This window comes from Opisthocomus hoazin, chromosome 13, assembly GCF_030867145.1.
Source record: "Opisthocomus hoazin isolate bOpiHoa1 chromosome 13, bOpiHoa1.hap1, whole genome shotgun sequence".
NCBI classification, from domain to species: Eukaryota; Metazoa; Chordata; class Aves; order Opisthocomiformes; family Opisthocomidae; genus Opisthocomus; species Opisthocomus hoazin.
The window spans coordinates 19,737,516-19,757,155 of NC_134426.1; the positions used below are offsets into that span (position 1 = coordinate 19,737,516).

The window sequence follows — 19,640 nt, forward strand, 5'->3', positions numbered from 1 at the left end:
TGTTATATTCAGTCGGATACAGTGAAACAGTGAGCAAAAGCAAATACACTTGTCAAATTTCACAGTTTTACATGACGTTCTTGACTTTTTCTGGGCACCTTTTTTTTTTTCCCCTTCAATTTACAAAGTTGAACAACCTGCTTATCTACAAGGCACAAAATAATCACTCTAGAGATTTGTCAAGCTTTAAGTTTTATGGCATCTTTGCGGCTCATCTGAATAACAAAGAAACCACAACAGTTCCCCTTCTCCCCATCTCCAAGACACACAGAACAATGTTTCTCTGTTCAATTATTCTAGATTCCTGCTGTAACAGTGTACATAGCAACATTTCATCCTCTGCAAAAAAGCTGTATAGTAAGACATGTAACAGAGAGAAAAGTTTACCTGCAGTGTCACAATATCTTGTCGAGTGAAGGGCTCATCTGTCAAGAGATCCTTGTAGCTCTTCGGTTTTATGTTCAGCTGCTCAACTGCCTAACAGCCAGGCAAAAGAAACAGATATTAAAAATTGGATTCTAATATGTAAATATCACAAGTAAATATGTGATACCAATAAAACCTTAAAGTATAAATGAGAAAGAAAACTATGTCACCCTTCATTGTCAACTGGCAGCTGCAATATTTTCATTGTGTGCTTTAATAGACAGCAAGCTTTTGTCTTTTATCCCTACAAAACTTCACAGTTTTGTGTGATTTGTTTTTTATTTTTAAAAAAGAACCTTACAGACTCCATTTCATAGTTATGCATATCATTTTAACCAAATTCATCATAAAAGTACTGCCAAAAAAAAGAATAATCTTCCTTGCATTTTTCTAAGTGAAGTATTTTACAGATGGTGTAAGACAGGCAGCTTTAACAAGGGGTCCATATCTCTACCCATCGGGGAGACACACGTGTGTCCCAGGCCAGTTCATACAACTGTGGAATTGCATTAGACCCTCACACTCTGCCCATCCCAACTGCTGCACCAAGCCTGCAGCAACACTTCTGTTCACCTGAGAAAATTAAATTATGCTCAACAAAGCAGCAGCGTGTTATTTCGTAGTGAGAATCAATGTGGAATAAATGCTTTGTCGTTACAAACAAATACATCACGCAGAGAGACGACTATGGAGATCTACTTGAAAAAAGACTGAATCTTTCTTGTTCACCCAAATGTCCTCTGTTCTCCTCAGATGAAAGTGATAATATTTTTCTAGTACCTCCAGAAGTCCATAAATTAATTCTGTGCTTATAGCAAACCGATAAATGCTATTGCTTCAAGTGGTACGCCACATGAGAAACTGACTCTCTCAACACAACTTGTTTAGGAAGCCTGGTGTTATAAATCGCAGCAAACTGAGCAATAGCTTTACAGTATTGGCAAGCATTTAACAAAGACTACTCTTAAACTCATTCTTGCCTTTTAACCACAGCAATCAAAGCATCATGCTTCCAGAAGGAACAGAAAATACTTTCTATTTTAACCTAATCTTGACTGCTCTCACAGCTGGAATGAAGACAGTTCAACTACAACAGAGCAAGTTTTCAAAAATGTGATGAAACTTTTTCCTTGATTGCAAATTGTTTCAGCTTGTTTCTTTTTCAGTATCCAAAAGTCCTAATGGAATTTCCCATCAACAGATTTCAAAAAGCAGATACTTCAGTGTTCGGACTTTTTACAACACTGGATATGGATCCATTAATTGAAAGATTTATTAGCTACTGAAAAATAAATAAACCTTGCTTTTATGGTAAGGATTATGCAAACAAATCACAACTAAAATTCCACCTGGGTTCACACAAATGTTCACAAAACAGAAATAAAATGCACTTGAAGTGTCAGTTAAGGCATTCTCTCTGATATTTTCCCAGCTCCAGCTAAAGTACTCTTTTTTTATTCATGGGTATGCATAGAAATGAGACAATTTGTGTTTTGGTGATGACTCTGTATCAGAAGAAGAAAACAGAAGATTTGTCTGTTAAGTCAACTGAGGAGCATATAAAAGCTACTCATTTTGGTCTACAAGATTCAGTGCGTGCAGATAAACTTAGGAAAAGGTTTTAAAAATGCCTTTTAAATCATACCCTAGGGTTGTTCATATCTTGAATGCAAAAGTCAGACAACAATTTGTAAAGTCAGTTCATCAGTACTTTAATTTCCCTGGCTGTAGAACAAGAATAAAATATACCTACCTTTCTAAAGCACTTTGTGATCTTAAATGAAATGCATCAAGTATAAAATACTACTCATAAAATGCAACAGAGAACCTACCTCATAGGCAAACACATTTCCAGTTGTCTTGATGGCCACAATGTGAGAGTTATTGGTGAATACAGTAAACAGCACTGGACAGTGGTATTTACCTGATGGGAGCGGAAAAAAGTTTACATTTGGCATGAAGTGCCTGCAACTGTTTGGAAATAGCTAATTTCTGTTATCTCTGTGAAGGACATTTACATTAATTTTTAATATAAAGTGTAACTTCAGTGTGTATTTAACAGTGTTTTAACTACGCTTTGATTCTTCAGTGCCAAATAGAAAAAGTAACTCTTAAGAGAATTACAATGCAAGCAATGAATATACAGTTTTGAAATCTACTGCCTTCAATCCCCCAACACAGAACTTTGTCCAACTTGCTTGAGATCTATGAAGTAGCACCATGTAATTGTTATTGCTGTAATCAAACTTTATTGATAGCATGAGCCTGCACCTTGTAACATGCCCAGTGCTCTATTTTCAGTATTGTTCCCAGGAATAAAGGTTTAGCTTACACCCTACAACAAAGTTCATAGCAGCTGTTGTGCTTTTAGAAGACGAGAGCATTTTGTATTCAAATGTGGCAAGCAGAATCCCATTAAATCCGAACACGTTATTCAATAAGGAACCCAGCTTCTGCTCTAATCAAGCTGTGAATTTTCCCAAGAGGGTCAGCATAAATATTAAGCCTGTCAACAACAAGCAAACCGATGGAAGGCAATGTACAAGAAAAAAGAAAAATGTATGGATGATCTCAGCAGAAAGCAATTAGAAGAAGGTTATTAATAATTTGTCAGTTTGCTAGACTGGGACTTTAGGTGAGATTTTTTAAATAGGTGGGCCTATTTGGCTCTTTTATTCCTAATTACTATCTGAAAATCAAAACCAGTAGGGAGACCAGAACAGAGACTGCTCACAGCACCTGCAAAGATGGGAGAGGGAAGCACCTACAGAGTATTTACCGGTAACTGATGAGCCAGAGGAGGCAATTTGACCTCCAGCATGCAGATGCAAGTAAAAGCTGAGGACTGTTTCTGTCATGCCACCAGAGCTGAAGGAAAGCCATATCACAAGGGTCTGAAATTCAAGAGGAAGTTTAGAAAGGGATTTTCGGAAGAGGCATCAGGGTATGGCCCAACTGATAGATACAGAAACATGCTGGTAAAATCTGAGGCCTCACTACAGCTGCATAAAAAAGAGCAAATCACCATGTTTTCATTTCTAGCAAAAGCAGAGCTGCTGAGGGCGCACACTTGATGTGGATAGCAGGTACTCAGCTAAGGAGGGATCATTAAATGGAAGAAACCGCAATATCTGAAGACCTTTCTTACTGTATAGGTGTGAACAGAGAAGATCCTACGCACATAGCAACCACTCTACATGTTAAGATTTAAAGAAAGGTTTGCTGATAGACAGAAATGCAACATCTTACTCTTCCTCTTTTGTTGCATCTTCTTTTCATCTATTAACGACACAGCATGCACATTTTTAAGAAAAAGGCTTATGAGACTGCATGGCTGCCATCATTCTACCCCAGCATTATGAACTGAACTTCTTTAAGGAAAGCACAATAACACAGTATCTTTCAAAAACCTTATCCACAGTGACTACTGATCACTTTTTAACACCCTGCTCTTGAGACAGATGGAACACAAAACACAGAAGAAATCCATCAGCTAGAGAAACGACCTTGTAAGTCTATGGACTTCGATAAGATAAGGAGACAGACACTCCAGAATTTTATTCCCACATAATCCTTGCCACTCTCATTTCAAATAAATCATCATCTGCCTTGTAAAAGATTAATTCATCTCCACTCTTTTATTCCTAGCATCCTCTCCTAGATGGCAGATTTTACATCTTTAACCCTATAGAAATAAAACTCAAAGCTGCTTTCTTGTGTGCTGCTTTTCGTCAAATCCCATGTGTTCATCTAAGTCTAATTAATTTTATAAACAAAATGTTCATCAAAACTGAGTAGCAAATAATGCCACAGGCAATTTAGAAAAAAAGATAATATCTTATAGAAATTTAGCCTTTTGCGAATTTTTTCCTTAAACAGTACCTTACTGCAGCAGCAGCTATAGTAAAGTGAAATTGATTAGACCTCGCCAGCGTAAAGAAAAACAGAAACAGAACTTTAAAGGTAAACATGTCACTCACAAGTAGCAGTTATCCTACTCAAAAAATAAAAACCATGATAGAGAACACAAACTACACAACTTTACAATGAGTAAGACAAACCAGGATTTATTAAGGCACTCTAAGAAAGTAAAAAAAAAACCCACAGAAAATCACTGCACTTACCTTCACTGTTTTTAGCAAAATTCAGCTTTATAAGTGATTTGGCATCTAGTTTCTAAAGAAAACGAAATATTAAAAAAATTAATCACAACAGAATCTAACCCTGGAAATAAAAGGAAACTGTAACATCAGTGTTAGGATTTTAGTAGCATATAATTTATTAATAATACATTGCAAGTTGTCTGAATCATCAGAACCCTGGGAACTTAAGTCACAGACAGCCCACAAAAACAAGGCTCACCGAGCCTGAGAACTGGGATACCTTTATTTACAGTGGTGTAGTTTGACACAGTGCAGCGCTAAGCAGAATGAATAGGTTTGAGAAGCTGCACAACCCTGTCTCAGCACAAACCAAAAGGGGAGTCTGCATGAAAAGCTAAGAGGCAAAGATCATCGCTGCTGATCAGAGGTGACAATTCAGAAGGGACCTCTGATGAAAATCATAAAGCCAGCAAACCATTCTGGCGATCTAGCTCTCTACCTTTTCTGAAATAACTGCAATTTTTCTTTGACTTCAGGCAATGTGTAGTGGAGCCCACAGGACAACTAGCAATAATGAAGAGAAACAGAGGCACAAACTCTCTGGAGAGGCACTTGGGGACTTGATGGGAGTCCCAGTAGAGCTTGGGCCAATTAATCCCCAGGTAACAACTGCACAGCAGAGAGAACAGAGACGGCAGCCGAGGTCGGGAGGTCCTGCATGCTGCCAAAATGAGGGCAATGTTCTCTGCCTCCAGAGAGGACACCGCAATTGAAGCTAGCTCCTGCTCTCCCACACTTCATCAGAAGAATGTCTATGGCATTTCTCTGCTGCCCTCTCTCCGGAGGGGCCTTCTGACATGGGGAGAGCACAGGTATCGGTGCCAAACATTTCTGGACCATCAGGCTGCTGCCTCCCCACAGCTCTCCCTAAGACATGAAAGCTGCCAGCACACTCGAAATAACAGGGCACCTTCAGTAACACGACCAGGCAGGCACACGTATGCCCGTCATTTCGTAGGGTCAGGACGTGATCTGGGCACATCGCTGGCATGACGGGGCATACCATGACCGGGGTCACCCCACCACAGCACAGCCTGCCGGGACGGATGGTTAGACAGTGCTCGACGGGGGCAGCCAGCTGGAGACAAAGTCCAGCCCAGCAAGCCGCAAGGATCTCAGATATATAAAAAAACCCAAACAACCCTTTGATTGTGTCAGCTGTCAGAGACAGCTTCACTGCCAAACTGATCGTTAAAAGCACACACAGCACAGACCTTTTAAAAGAAACAATCGGTTCTCTTCTCAAAACACGCACCTGAACAGATTAGGGAGGTTTTTATAACCCAGACAGATCTTTAGAAACAGCTATGAGTGGAGATCTGCCAGCCGCGGTGCCGACGCTGCTAGTTCAATCATTATGGCAAAGAGCGATAACAAAATCATGTGAAACGAAGTCAGTGGGCTTTTTCTGCCTAATCAAAATTTATATTCTTGGTTCAGAGAGTACATGTTATGACAGCTGGACTCATTCATTTATAGGAGGGCACTTCTCAAATTGTTTTCAGCTAACCGGCAGGCTCCTTTGCTGCCAGAAAGGTCTCTAGTCTCGCTAACTTACAAGCAAGCAGAGCAACGAGGGCTAGTAGGAATAAGATGGGAAGAAAGAGGCCACGTTAGGTTATATTTAGTTAGGCAATGGAAGACCAGTGCCACTGTTTTTCCTGAAGTGAATTCTCAAAAAAAACCCCAAAACAAAACCCCAACATCTGCACACTGCTGGGGTACAAAGAAAGGCAGCAAAGGCAATGGCAGCTTCTGAAATGACTAAGCGAATGCAGAGCTTTATTCATTTATCTTCTTACTAGAACAAAATTGTCAAAGTAGTAGTAGTGGAACAACAGAGCTGCCAAAATGAACATAAGATCCTGGACATATCTGTTCAACCTAAACAACTTATTAACACAAAGCAGCATCCATCTGTGCACATGTTGTGCAACAGCCCAAAAATTATGTTCCCAAAAAGGCTTCTTTAGAAATACAACCGCTGGAAACATCGATAATTTGAAGGAAGACCTTTAAATTATCTTCCTGGCAGACTTGAGCTATCCCCAAAATACATGAGCGGATCATCTTTAAACAAAAATGGAAACAGTTCCCTAAGAAACAGTTTAGCATGACTGAAGATTGAGATTTATACCTTGACAGAAATTTAGTGGAAAGACAGACTAAACTGCCGTACAGATTTCAAAGGTAGCAAAGCTGCAGTACAGTTTCATCTGTCAATGTATGATGCATCGTTAGAAGTTCTGCCAAGTCCATGGACTGTTACTCCTTACCCAGGGAAATAGTATGGTACGTCTGGTCACATAGAAAAAGGTTAGTCTTCAGCATTGGCTGCTCCTCATGCATCAGCTGCTTGTGCTTGCATCCGCACCCCACTGAGACCAGCACTTATACACTCTTACACATCAATAGCGAATAAAAAAATAGCGATTTTCATATAGGAGTTGAAATACATGCACTGCTGTATGAACATTACAAACTTTTATTGCTATGGCCTGGCCTCCTATCAAGCCTGTGTTGAAGACATGACCTTGGTCTGTCAACTCATGCCCTTTGGAGCAGCTCTGTGCTTCAGCTCAGCTGGCAACAGCTTCATGCCCGAGCACTCCCATGCCGTATCACGAGGGGAACTTCCCACTACTGATAAAGGATGTGGTTTGTGCAATGTATTTATGAAAAGGGATAGAAACAGACTGAGAGTTGTATATGAGAAAACATCTAGGGGAAATGTAATTAGGGTAACACCTCAAAAATATTTTAGGAAGTTGATTGACATGTCTTAATGCATGGCAAGACAAGAGGGGGATTTAGCGTTTTGTCAAAGGAAATCTTTGGAGAACCAAAACAGCAAAACCAGGTGATGATCTACCACAAAGGATTGCAACGGCCTACAAAGGCAGCTCAGTGCCCGTGACCAGGCTCCAGCATCGGGAAACTGCACACAGAGCAGCTGCAGAGGAGGGAGTCCAGCCCGCACGCCAGGACTTCCAGTCGGTCCAATTTTGAAAGACCTACATGTTACACAGGAAACAAACTATGAAAGAATATGATATACAAAACCTGTACCATATTTTTTTTGCCTTCCAAGTTCCTCATTTCACATGAAAAAACAAGGTTGTCTTGCATGTGGGTGAATCTGCTTTAATTTATTCTCCATCAAAAGTCAAAGCTTTCCAAGCACCATCACACAGTTTGTTGCCATGGAAATGACCATTATGCCACAAACGGGTACCAGACTTCATGGGAAGAGACAGCAGGAGTGAATGAGTCCTAAAATGAGTTAAAGTACTTGTTTTCATGTATTTCTTATTACTAATAAAACATAAAAGAGCACACACAGCTCAGGTTCAAAACTGTTTCCAACCCAAGTTTCCCAAAACACACCTACCATCCAGTTTCAGCCAATCTCCAGTGAAGAAAGCAAGGAAAAAATAATGTTTACTAAAAACACTTTAGCTAATTAAAATTCTAAATTTTTAATGAAAAGGAAAGGCTACAAGCATGCACTACTTCCCCTAAGCAGAAAGAAGAGCTGCATATTCACTTCTAAAAACATTTTATGCAAGAATACTGGAAAGTAGATGCATTTCACGGCACGTAGTGCCAGCTGCTCCACAGCAGGGAAGGGATAAAAAAACAAACCTAAAAACTGTGCAAGCTTTTTTCTCAGCTGACTCCTCTCTCGCAGGCACACTTCCACAAAGGCAGCCAAGGCTACTTTTGGCCATGACCTACTTTCTTGCAGCAGTGAGAAGCCCCACCGCCCTGCGTGCTCTCATCTGTCAGCTGACAGCACTCGTTCCTGCGGGATCCCAAAGGGCAGCATCCTTTATTGATACCCAGAGCAGAGGTTATTACGACGCGTGGGTTAGTGGGACACTGTGGCAGCTCGCGGATGCAGCACGCCGATTGTTTCAAATTAAATCATTCTGTCATCGCTGTGTGTCTCATGAAGATATGACCCACAATTCCTGCACATCAATTAGTTACACTCTCTGAATCCCTTTGGTCTGTGGCTGCATGTTCTTCTTGGTAATGAGGCTCTGACCCTGTTGGATACGCACCAGCCTGAAAAGCAACAGGAATGGGCTCATTTGATTCTCTACCCACACATGGGTAGAGTTGGTGATGTGCGGCAAGAGCTGTATGTAGTAAATACAGACTTTCCAGCTCTATCAACAGTAACTGAGTTAGCATTAAAATGTTCAACACTTGGGGATCAGACACCCTTCTGAACGGCCTCCGGCAGGAACACACAAGAATCCAGTGAAGCTATTGCAGGGAAAAATTAATGTGTCACGTCAGAACTGGCTGACAACACAAGGCCAAAATCATCCAGGGCTGACGTGGCCATTTGGTAGGTTCTCTTCCCACCAAAACAAGCAACCCAGAGTTACCTCAGATAGTAGAGAAAGCCAAACCTAATACAAATATTAAAACACGATGTTGCCTACCAAGTACCAAATTTAGCTTAACAACAGCAAATAAATTTTATATTAAATTCTTTGATTCCTTCAAAGATGAGACCTGTTACTTTTTGCATACAACTTCACATTTTAAGAAGCCCTCTTACAATTTTCCCTGCTATAAAACCTTCAAGAAATATGGGGATATGAATTGAATCAATAGTATTAGAATAACTCCATGTATAATGTTACTTATTTCAGATCTTGTAAATGGATTTAATGATGATAAAAGACGTTGGAAATCCTCAGCAAGTCTACACATTATGGGAATGTGACTGGAAACAGCAGCACTGTTTTAACAACATAAGCCATCTTCACGTAGTTTAATACTTGCTGAAAAACTTGGGGTCAGCAGCCAAGGGGCCAGAATAGTCTCCTGATTCAAGGTATTGTTTCTATGTTCAGCTCAACAGCAAAAATGCTAAATATTTATCATGTGGACAACCGTCTACCAAATGCTAAAAAGATACCCCCAACTCACATTCTTGGATGAAGCTGCTGTTTAACCACAGCTTTCATCTACTACTCAACTGGTATGGAAATAGCACAAAAGATCCTTCATTACCCACTTCCAGATGACTGTATTTCCATATTTAAATTTTAATTAAACTGACACCATATGGCCATCAAAGCCTTGTCCAGAGAATCATAAAGATATGCTTGATAACACACATGGCTTACAGATACTAGCAATAATGGTGCTCTATCAAAGAGCACATTAACAGAAATGACCATGAGAAAACGACGCGTAGTTTCATGTGCAAGGCTGAACCTGCAGTCTTAATGCAGTCAGAAGCCTATCAATCCAGAGACCCACAGCCAAATACAGCATGGTTCATGGAAGATAAAACTTTGCAGAAGCATTAAAAAGCTAGTCTCCAATTTTAGTGAAAAACAGGCAAGTAAGGATGTGCAGGAAACCTCATGCTAGAGCGTTTCACAGCTGCTAGTTTTTCAAGTGTCACAACCACAAAACCCCATGCAATGTGCGCACTTCCACCAAAACATGGAAAATGAAAAAAAGAGACCATCTGTTCAGTCTGTAAAGCTTAGATGTAAATACTTTTCTGCTGCAATGGAAATAATGCATTAGGAATAATGCTAGACACATTTAGCTGCCTGTGACCACAGCTGGCTTACTGGATAAAACACTGCCCACCCCCAGCACAATCCCCATCAGCAAGGTGTGAAGGAGGCGCAGCAGCTTGGCCAGTGACTCATGACACTGGAGGGTTTTAAACATCTCCTTTTGATAAAGCACTTGAACAGTAAGCCTAGGCAAATCTCATCTTCACCCTTGCTGTTCTCTGAAGATACAGGGAATTGAAAAATAAATCCCTCTTTTTAGGACAGATAAAGGCTAACTCTTAGTGGTGCTAGGAGCACGACTGTAAAACACATAGATACAACTTTGGAAGAGAAACAACCAAATATCCATATGTTCGTCAGTAACAAAGAAGAGTGAGAGTTTCATAAAACCCAGCAAAAAAGAAGTTATCTTCCAAGTCATCAGCCTCACCGGGACCTTCATCACTTTGAACCCCCACCCCCCCATGTTTTATGACCATTTCTAGTTATGACACACGACCTTCTGGTTGTTCCTCCTGGCAGGAATAATGTCCTCACATGCTTCTTTCCAGGGGCCTTGAAAATTTATGGTCACTAGTCAAATGTTAACTCATTTAGACAGTTGACTAAAAGCTAATAATTTCTGAAGCAAATGAGGTAAGACAACATGGTTCAGTTGCTGCATACTGAAGAGCAGCAGCGTGTGTCTGCTGCCCCCAGACAAAAATGCACCTGGAGAGAGATGCTTAATGATGCTGGCTGTAGCCATCCGTGCCTGAAAGACTGCTACAGGCCACAGACATACAGGCAGCAACACTCAACTGGAAACAAACAAAAACAAAACAAAACAAAAAAAAAAAAAAAAAAAAAAAAAGAGAAAAGGAAGAACCAGGAGGAACCACTGCTCATCCTGGCTAATTCTTATTTATAAATAAGTACTTGCTTCTGAAATGGCCCAAGCTATCAAGACAAAATGCACCAAATTGTCATTTTCTGAGAGCACCCTTCGTGTCTCAACACATACACTGAAACTGTTTTCTGTCTTACATTATCATGTGTAATAATATATCAAAGTATTATCAAAGTATTTCAGGAAAAGATTAGAAAATATTCCCACCACTGTACCAGGCATTCACCCAGTATTTACTGTGTACGACTAAGATTAACACTGTTCAAAGAAGAGGAATTAAAATTAAACAGATGAGGAGAAGGACAACTGTGACCATTTATGGCATAGAGACCTTAAAGGCAAGAAGAACACCTGACAGGAAAATACAAGTCTCAACAAGAAAATGTTGAGAAAGCCTTAAATTCCTCTGCACCAAATACACAGCTGTAAACACTAACAGAGAGCAGCACAGTTTTGGCACACATACAAACGAGACTAAGCTGGTCAAACCCAAAATTTACAGAAGATATCTATCAGATGAAAAACCATCAGAAGAACCTCTCGGCAGTCATGGCAGGAAGAAAGCAAACACCAGTTCAAGACAGAGCACGCAGTTTGCAAAGCAGATTGTGAGCGAGCCGAAGACCTCAGAGAGTCTTCCAGTTTTCTGTTCCTGATCATTTCACCCTTCTCTGCAACACATGAAAACTGACTAAGCTGTATTTGTCTGAACCATTTTTCAACAACAAAGTTTCCCTTGGTTTTATTTCTGTAAGCTTTGTTCTCTGCTCTAATAAGCTATTACTTATCCAGAACAAAACTGTATTTGCACCCCCCACTGAAACTTCTTATAAATAAACAAGGAAAACACCTCCCTCCTTCACTTCAAATGTACAGGAAAAAATATGGCAAGTTTAACAAAAGGGAAAAAAGGGGCAACTGACATTTAAACCTATGCAATATCTGAAGACTTGACTGAGTTGCATCAGACAAATTAAGAAATATACTTTGAATTTCAAAGCTGACTTCTTCTGACATGTTCGTGAAAAGCATTCTCTAGAGAAGAGAAAAAAATTCTCATTTATGTGTCAGTTATGCTACAGCCAAATGAGACCTGAAGTTACTGATCCACCTAAATGATCACTCATTTCCAAAGCCCCAAGGAGAAAATGTAGCAGACTACTTGGATTTCAGGTGCTGTGCTCTGATGTTGAGGAAAAAAAAACAAAAGGGGGATATGTCTCACTCCTGAGTTTTTCTACATAATGACAAGTATCTGAATTGGTCAAACTATTTTGCTCTTAATTAAGACAGTCCCAGCACTCTGGATGCGGAAAACTGATGTGGAGATAGCCTGCACATGGAAGCAGCATTTTTTATCTAGACAGTATTTTTATTATTATTATTCAGTATTTTTTATCTAGACTAAGAATGAAAATGAGTGCTCAGAGTAAGCATAGTCTCTTTGGAAACAGTAAGAGTGAAGAAAACTTCTCAAGAGAAAAAAATCAAAAGGCACAAGGAAGATGTGACTCCTGTTGTAGTGTGCCAACTTTAGAAGACCATAAAAATCCTAAGGTAGTATTACCACCATGTTGCAGAAAAGTCTAGACAAGCACTCTGAAAATGCATGATATTGAATATTATCTACAGCTCTCACATTTTGCTGACAATATATTCCAACAGCAGCTACTGCTACGCTGGCGGGAAAGAGGTCACCCTCAAACCACAGATCCTTGTCTGATGACATCCATTATTTGCTGCTCACTATCTAGAAATACACCTGGAATAACACAATTAAAGCAGCAATCTGCAGTAAATTACCACACAGACCATATGAACAGAGTTAAAAGCCACAGTCACTGTTCATTTAGCCAATAAGGGTCACATAAAACTTGAACTTGTCCACTCCCCTGGTCAGGTCCGAGACCCACTCCACTCAACTCAGCGTTGGACGAGTTTTGTTTGCAATCATGATCTCGACACCTCTGACTAAGCAACGTGTGAAGCTCATGCAACCCACTTACAGGAATCCATTCCTGAAACACACGGCTCTGCGGTGATTATTTGATAGAGGTGGAGAGCAATTTGGAGTGAAGTATAAAGCCTTGGCAGGAACTTAACCTGTACTTTAATACCTGTTCCTACAGTACTTGGTACTTCTCACACTCCTGACATGCTGCAGTTTCTTTATTCAGAATATTGCAAAAGAAGAAAAAAATACCCAAGCCCTCTTTCTCATTATGTTCACTTCTGAGGTGAAGAAACAGTTATCAGTGTTTCTGTTTCTGTATCTGTGCTTTCAAAATACGTACACGGTAAAAACAATTTTATGTTTAAGGAAGTTTCACCTTTGCTCTAATTTCTGCATCCTTTTCAGGCAGGATTTCCCTTATTTAGACAGCCAAAGACTTTTTTAGCGCATTAAAAAAAAAAAAAGTGCTGTAAGGTTGTTTGTTCATTTTTAAAGCAGGATTAACAAATTCAGTGGTAAAAAAGTAATCTTCTCCATACCCTCTCCATAAACCTGGTCAGCAACCTCCTTTTACCTCAAGACCAGCAACGGATTTCTATGAGACTGACTGAAAGCTAGTTGATCAAACTGAAAAGAAACCATGCTTTCACAACAAAATGAAGTAACAACAGCCACCAGCATTTGGGAGAAGAATTAGCTAATAAACATATTTAAGGAATGTTGTTTGAGCAGGACTTTTTCCAGAGTTTTGAAATAACAGGGTTGGTTGCAATTTTTTCTTCTGAGGGTAAGAAGTCATTGGTTTTAAAAGCGCCTGTAACTATTCAGGCAAGTATCATGCTACCAACCTTATTTCAAACAAATGATAAAAAAAACCCCCAGGGCACTGCCTGTGTTCCTACGTGCGCAGTGCTGGAGCGAGGAGGTGTCGGCTACGGGCTCTGCCATTGCTGCAGGGCACTGCAGGTACAAGCTGTGCGTCCCGGGGCGCTTTACAGCGTGGGGCAGACCCGCTTACTGCACGAGGCAGGCACCTGCACTGCCACAACCGTTTGATCGTATTAGTCATAATCTCACCCCAAGTCATTTTTATTTGGTAAACACAGGATTAAGAGTGTGGGAGAACAATAGCAGATATTTATCTTGTACACAGAGTAAAACTTTGGGTACAGCTCTCTTTTTCAAGGGGGCAGATGTCCGACTGGGAAAAGTCAGAGATTTTCAGCCTTCTGACTCCAAAGCTAGTCCTCATTTTCCATGTCAGTGGCTCTGCTGCCTTCCACTTTTTTCTATGCCCCAGACTCCTTTTTATGGCTATCTTCAGAGGCAGCCCAAGCAAAAGGCTTTCCCAACCCTAAAAAAAAATCCTCAGAATTTAAAATTTTTCTTATTTAACCCAGTAAAAAGCTAAAACCTTGTGACACTTTAAAAAAGCTCTCCCTGGCCTGTAGGTCTGGATCCTAACCTTGCATGAGACATGGCACAACACAAATTGTGCTCTGCCTCATTCAGACCAGAAAGGTGACCCCCAGTCTCACACACCCACCACACAGCATCTTCGGGTCTCTTAACCTGACTCTCAGGCACATGTTAAGCCCAAGCTAAATTAACTTGACTGAATCCTATTTGTCCTTCAAGACATACATACGGAACAGCCGCACGTGGCCCTTAACACGAGGACTGCTCCTCTGGGTTATGCAGGATCAGCAGACACACAGATTTCAGTTTGCTCTGAGCAGTGCAGAAAGAATTCACATAGGTGAGTGCTCTACATGAGCTTAAAAGTAGACGCACTTCAAACAGTCACAAAGTTGGCTTTGGACCAAAGCCTTAGAAGCAAACAGCAGAGATGAACTGACCTCAACCATCCAAAAGAACTAAATTCCCACAGAAAACGGGGAACAAGGGACTAAGACCATAGCTACTTCTGAGACAGGGGAAGGGAGATGTCTGCCCAGGGTTACAGAGCCTTGAACAGAGCTGAAGTACAACCACCACAATATCTGGCCTGTGCACATGCGGTTAGAATGTCACTGAACCAGAGTAGAAAAATAGGTATTTACATCAGACACATTACAACACCAAGGAAAAAAATAGCTCAGCCCACATATAACATATCCATGCAACAAAGAACAATTTCCTTGAAATTCCTGTCAAAAGGCACGCTGATCTATCATCTGTTCATATTTGAGATTCCAACAAGCCAGACACGCTCTGACCAATCCCACTTCTTGGAAACAGGTACTCCTGAGCCCAGCTGGCTGACTTGTGTGGGCATGCTGGTCGGGGCTGTCATATTGCCGCTACATGAAACATTCTGGCAAGCTTGCAACTATCTGCAAGCTCAAGAAGCCAAAGTGCTGTTCTCAGTAAAAAGGAATGAGCTAACTATGACTTTCCTCTCTATTTTGTGCAATTTTGGTGTAAACATAAGCTAGGGCAGTGTCCTGACAAAAAAAACTAAGGGAGTCAATGCCATCTGACAGGCTGTAGTTCAGCTGCAAGAGACACACGGTTTCTTCTAAAATTACTGGTGTAGCGAGAGAAGTATTTTTTACCCCAAAAAGGGGGAAAAACTAAATCTAAAGTTACTTTCTGGAATAGCTCATGGCAAACTCTAGACAAAAGTCAACGGTGATTTGTTTCTCCTAAACGGATATTGGTGTCCCCACTGCACCTCAGGAGAATGTTCACAAAAGCAAGAAAAAATAAACCATAAACCATGAGGAAGTATAGGGAAGGAAAGCAAAAGAAATTTAAAATATTTTAAATATTTCAAAGAATAATGGCAATCTTGGCATTGCAAGATTTCTTTAAAAAGGAAGGCTGGTCCAATAGTTTCGGATTCAGAAGAATCAGAGAAGTCACTTGTAGATCAGTTCACAAACATCCAATTAATAAAAGACTAGCACAGTCTTACCCCCTGGGAGCACTGTGAAGATAAATACATTAATGATTGCAAGGCTCTCCAATTCTCCACTGAGGGGTCCACTTCAGAAATAAGACAGCTAGGCAGAATTTGTGAGTACCGAGAGTGCATCATTAACTATGCCATTTCCAAGTAGCCTGTTGACTTCTCTACAACATTTGGCCTGTAGCAAACCATAACAACAGAAGTACAAGCCACAGAGGATTTCATTATCATTTTTAACTTCGGCACAAAAGAATAGAAAAACTCTTCAGAGCCTCATCACCAATGACGAATCATCAATTTGTGCAAAGTAACTTCATAAGTCATGGTACTAAACGGCACCGCAGCTAATTTGGCTCAATTCCTTTTTAAACAAACCCGGAGCCCTGAGTTTCTGTAAGTTACCAACTCATCACAGAAAAATATTTTCTGGTTTCCACAACGAGCAAGCTGCACAAGTAACAGACGGTGCATACACAATGACAGATTAAATAGAGGGCAACAGTCTAGACATGCACAAGCCCAACTCACTGACTTCCCCCTCCACCTACCCAGCCTTATCCCAGCACCCCCATCCCCTTCCCGCCCAACACCATCCTCCCCTTCCGAAAACCGGAGCTGGCCCTCTGGGAGACAAAGGCCAAATTACGACACTTCCTTCAACCCCACTCTTCAACTTATAGCTCCACAGAGCTAGATTCAGAAGGGCTGTGTGCTGTTCTGAGAGCAAGCATCTCCTTTTTCTTCCAAGTGGTCTGGAACACCTTCGTCTTGTGGAAGACAGAGCTGCACAGCAGAAGTTCACCTCTGAATAAAAGGGAAGAAAGGGCTCCCCTAGACAGAGTGATACAGAGGAAAAGCCGATGCTTGTTGAAGAGAGCTGGAGGTGCACTGCATACCAACTACAGAAGTACAACTCTGGGTAAACTAACATATCTCAAAGTCTGACTTCATTCGAGCATTTATGATTCACCAGGTATATTCTGCACAACCTCCCTTTCCCTATATTACACCAGACCACTTGACACACTACACTTCTTGCTTAGCATTTACGTGAAGTAATTTTAAACCACATCACAGTTCACAATCTGAAATGAGAACAGGTGACATGGAGCTGCTCTGAGTGAAAAACATTGATCTAGCAACAACCAATGGCACAGAGCAGCAAGGTGGTGAGAGGCTGGCAAAGACAAATGAAATAGCTGTAATTCCACTCCTTCTGAACAATACATTGGCCTGTTCATGTGTGAAGAAAGGCCTTCAATCACCTCTCCACTGCATAAACACACCCGCAGTTTGCTGTAACTGAAGCTATTGAGTCTCAGACAGCCTGGACACATTTAGAGTTTGGAATGCTGCATCTGTATCTAGCTTCTTCTCGTAACCGTCTGCTGGGAAAATCTTTAATCAAACACAAGATGTGACAAAGGTAAGCTCATGCTACAAAACCATCGGCAAACCAAGCACAATCCTGTGCAATGGCTGACACCTAATGCTCAGGAAAGCAACTGCACTTACTGACGGAAACGGCAAGTTTCAGTAGGCTCAAGCAACGATTTGTTTAACATTTTCCCCTGCACCTTCACAAACAATGCATTCTCTTTTAACACTTCAGAAAAAAAAAAAATCCAACAAGGAAATATTTACAGTACTTCATATTTACCCGGTGCTTTACAACTTCACACCTCTACAGAAAGTAATCCCTTCTTAATTATCATTTACGCTGAAAAAGGAGGGAGAAAAACCACTAAGGCGCTGACCACAGTGTGAAATCCCAGTCTGACAGTCAACTATCACAACAGAGGCAGGTCAGAAGCTTTCTGAAATCTACTGTCAAGATAACTCAAAAGATTTTGCAGCTTAAGTAAATATTAATATCATCTATTAATCTCTTTAACCGGCATAAAGCCAAATATCCTTTTGGTCAGGCAACATCACTGCAAGTTTAATCTCAGATGGAGAGGTGAACTGGCCAGCCCCTTGCCCTGCACGGACTGGAATTCTGCTTACACAAGGCAGTAGTACAGAGTCTGTTCCGTCCAGGACCAGCCCAGATTCTGGGCATCACTAGCAGTACCAAAAGAGTTTGTATTTCCATCTACACCAATTTTAATTACACAGCACCTGTAAGAAAGGCAAGATACCCTGGCAGTTTATATAAATGAACTGCACATTTCCTCTGCCGTACTATTTACAATCGAATGAAAAAACAAAAACAAACCTTTCTGCTTTCTTCCACTCACAGGGTCTGAGGCTGATTATTTTCTACTACAAAGATAATTAGCAGGATGGCACTGAGAGGATATTAGGTCTCAAATCTAGAAGCTTTTTTTTTTTTAGCTAAAAAGAGATCCCTAGTAAATCTGTACGTCAATTTCAGCAAACCCAGTCTCACAAATATCATACTTCAAAATAGCACTCCCATTCAACTCCTTTTGCTTTCACTAAGGCATTTTTGTTTCTCCCACACATCAAATAGGAAACTGAGCGTAAGGAAAGCAAAGACATCACGTAACTACACCCATCATTACTTACTTCTCCTGTGATTGGATTCGTTCCATATTTCTTTATCCAAGGAACAATGCTCCTGAAAAGAGAAGGGATAAAGTAATAAGTGACAAGCGCCATCAGAAACCTCTGTTGATGGGCATGGTTATTTTGGCCAACTTGCTAAGACCAAATGATGATTACAGAGCTGTAACCAGTTCACCAACACAAAAATGAAGCTAAGTACAGACAGTAACTTACAGTATGTCGAAGACTGTCCCATCTGGTGTGCAAACCGGGTATTCAAAAGGCTGTAGAGATAAACTAGAAAAAAAGTACACATTCTTTTTAGCAAAATCAGCTGGAAATCATGATGACAGAAGCAAATAACATTTTGCTAATTCACTTGCACACTTAAGCAAGGCCTACACCAATGAAAATACTGAGTAGCTGCCAACACCTGCTACCTGGTTCTACATAAAATACTTTAACAAAAAAATCCATGCAAGGAACTGGCGCAGTTCAGTAAGGTGTAGCTGCCAGCACTCACAGCCACAGAGCCACGGGGTGCTATGACACTCCCCAGCCCGCTTCTACTGCCATGCTGGACCACCCCAGCACAAAAGATGGTTCAAGCAGAAACACTCGCTGCCTTTGCACTGAAACAAGCTAGGGAGTAACTGGCAATCACATGCAGCATCCTCTGTCAGGGATGCTTCCATAATCCATCTAGCCAAGCAGCAGTCGTTTGTAGATGTGGATGGCAACTTCCTGAACCATTCGATTTACAAGTGGATTTCTAACCCACCTCTACCAACTCCCCTCTTTCACTCCAGCACTTCAAGCAGTAAACTCTAAACACAAAAAAATGACATAAATATTCCTTCAATCTACCTAAGCACTGGCTCAGAAAGAAGAGTGATTGACCAAGCATATTCTGAGCAAGGAAAGTAGATTCAAGCCCCAGTTACACAGATTTGAAAGACTAGTCTAGAATGCACACGATAATTGTTCTGAATTATTTTATCTCTTGTCTACTCTTTTAGCCATCAGCTACAGTCTCTGAAGACACTAATCATGGAAAGTACAGATATTGTTTCCATTTTTACTGAATTTTTTTCTTGCTGTATTACTGTCATAGCAGACAAATGTCAATGAAAGTAACTACCTTGGAAAAAAATGGCTTCAGTAACAGTTCAGTGTCAACCGCCTGATAAACAGATGCCTCATTGAATACTGACAATGTAAATTT

At 40.7% G+C, this 19,640-nt stretch overlaps 1 protein-coding gene across 1 annotated transcript in view; it reads right to left on the reverse strand.

The window, feature by feature from the left end:
* PPIL2 (peptidylprolyl isomerase like 2) overlaps positions 1 to 19,640 on the reverse strand; it is a 74,029-nt gene that overhangs the window by 53,216 nt on the left and 1,173 nt on the right. The window contains exons 4-8 of the mRNA XM_075434401.1: positions 18,650 to 18,712; positions 18,437 to 18,488; positions 4,551 to 4,602; positions 2,259 to 2,350; positions 388 to 477 (exon numbers count right to left, since the gene is read on the reverse strand). Coding sequence (XP_075290516.1) covers positions 388 to 477; positions 2,259 to 2,350; positions 4,551 to 4,602; positions 18,437 to 18,488; positions 18,650 to 18,712 — 349 coding nt within the window. The remainder of the gene's footprint in view (positions 1 to 387; positions 478 to 2,258; positions 2,351 to 4,550; positions 4,603 to 18,436; positions 18,489 to 18,649; positions 18,713 to 19,640) is intronic.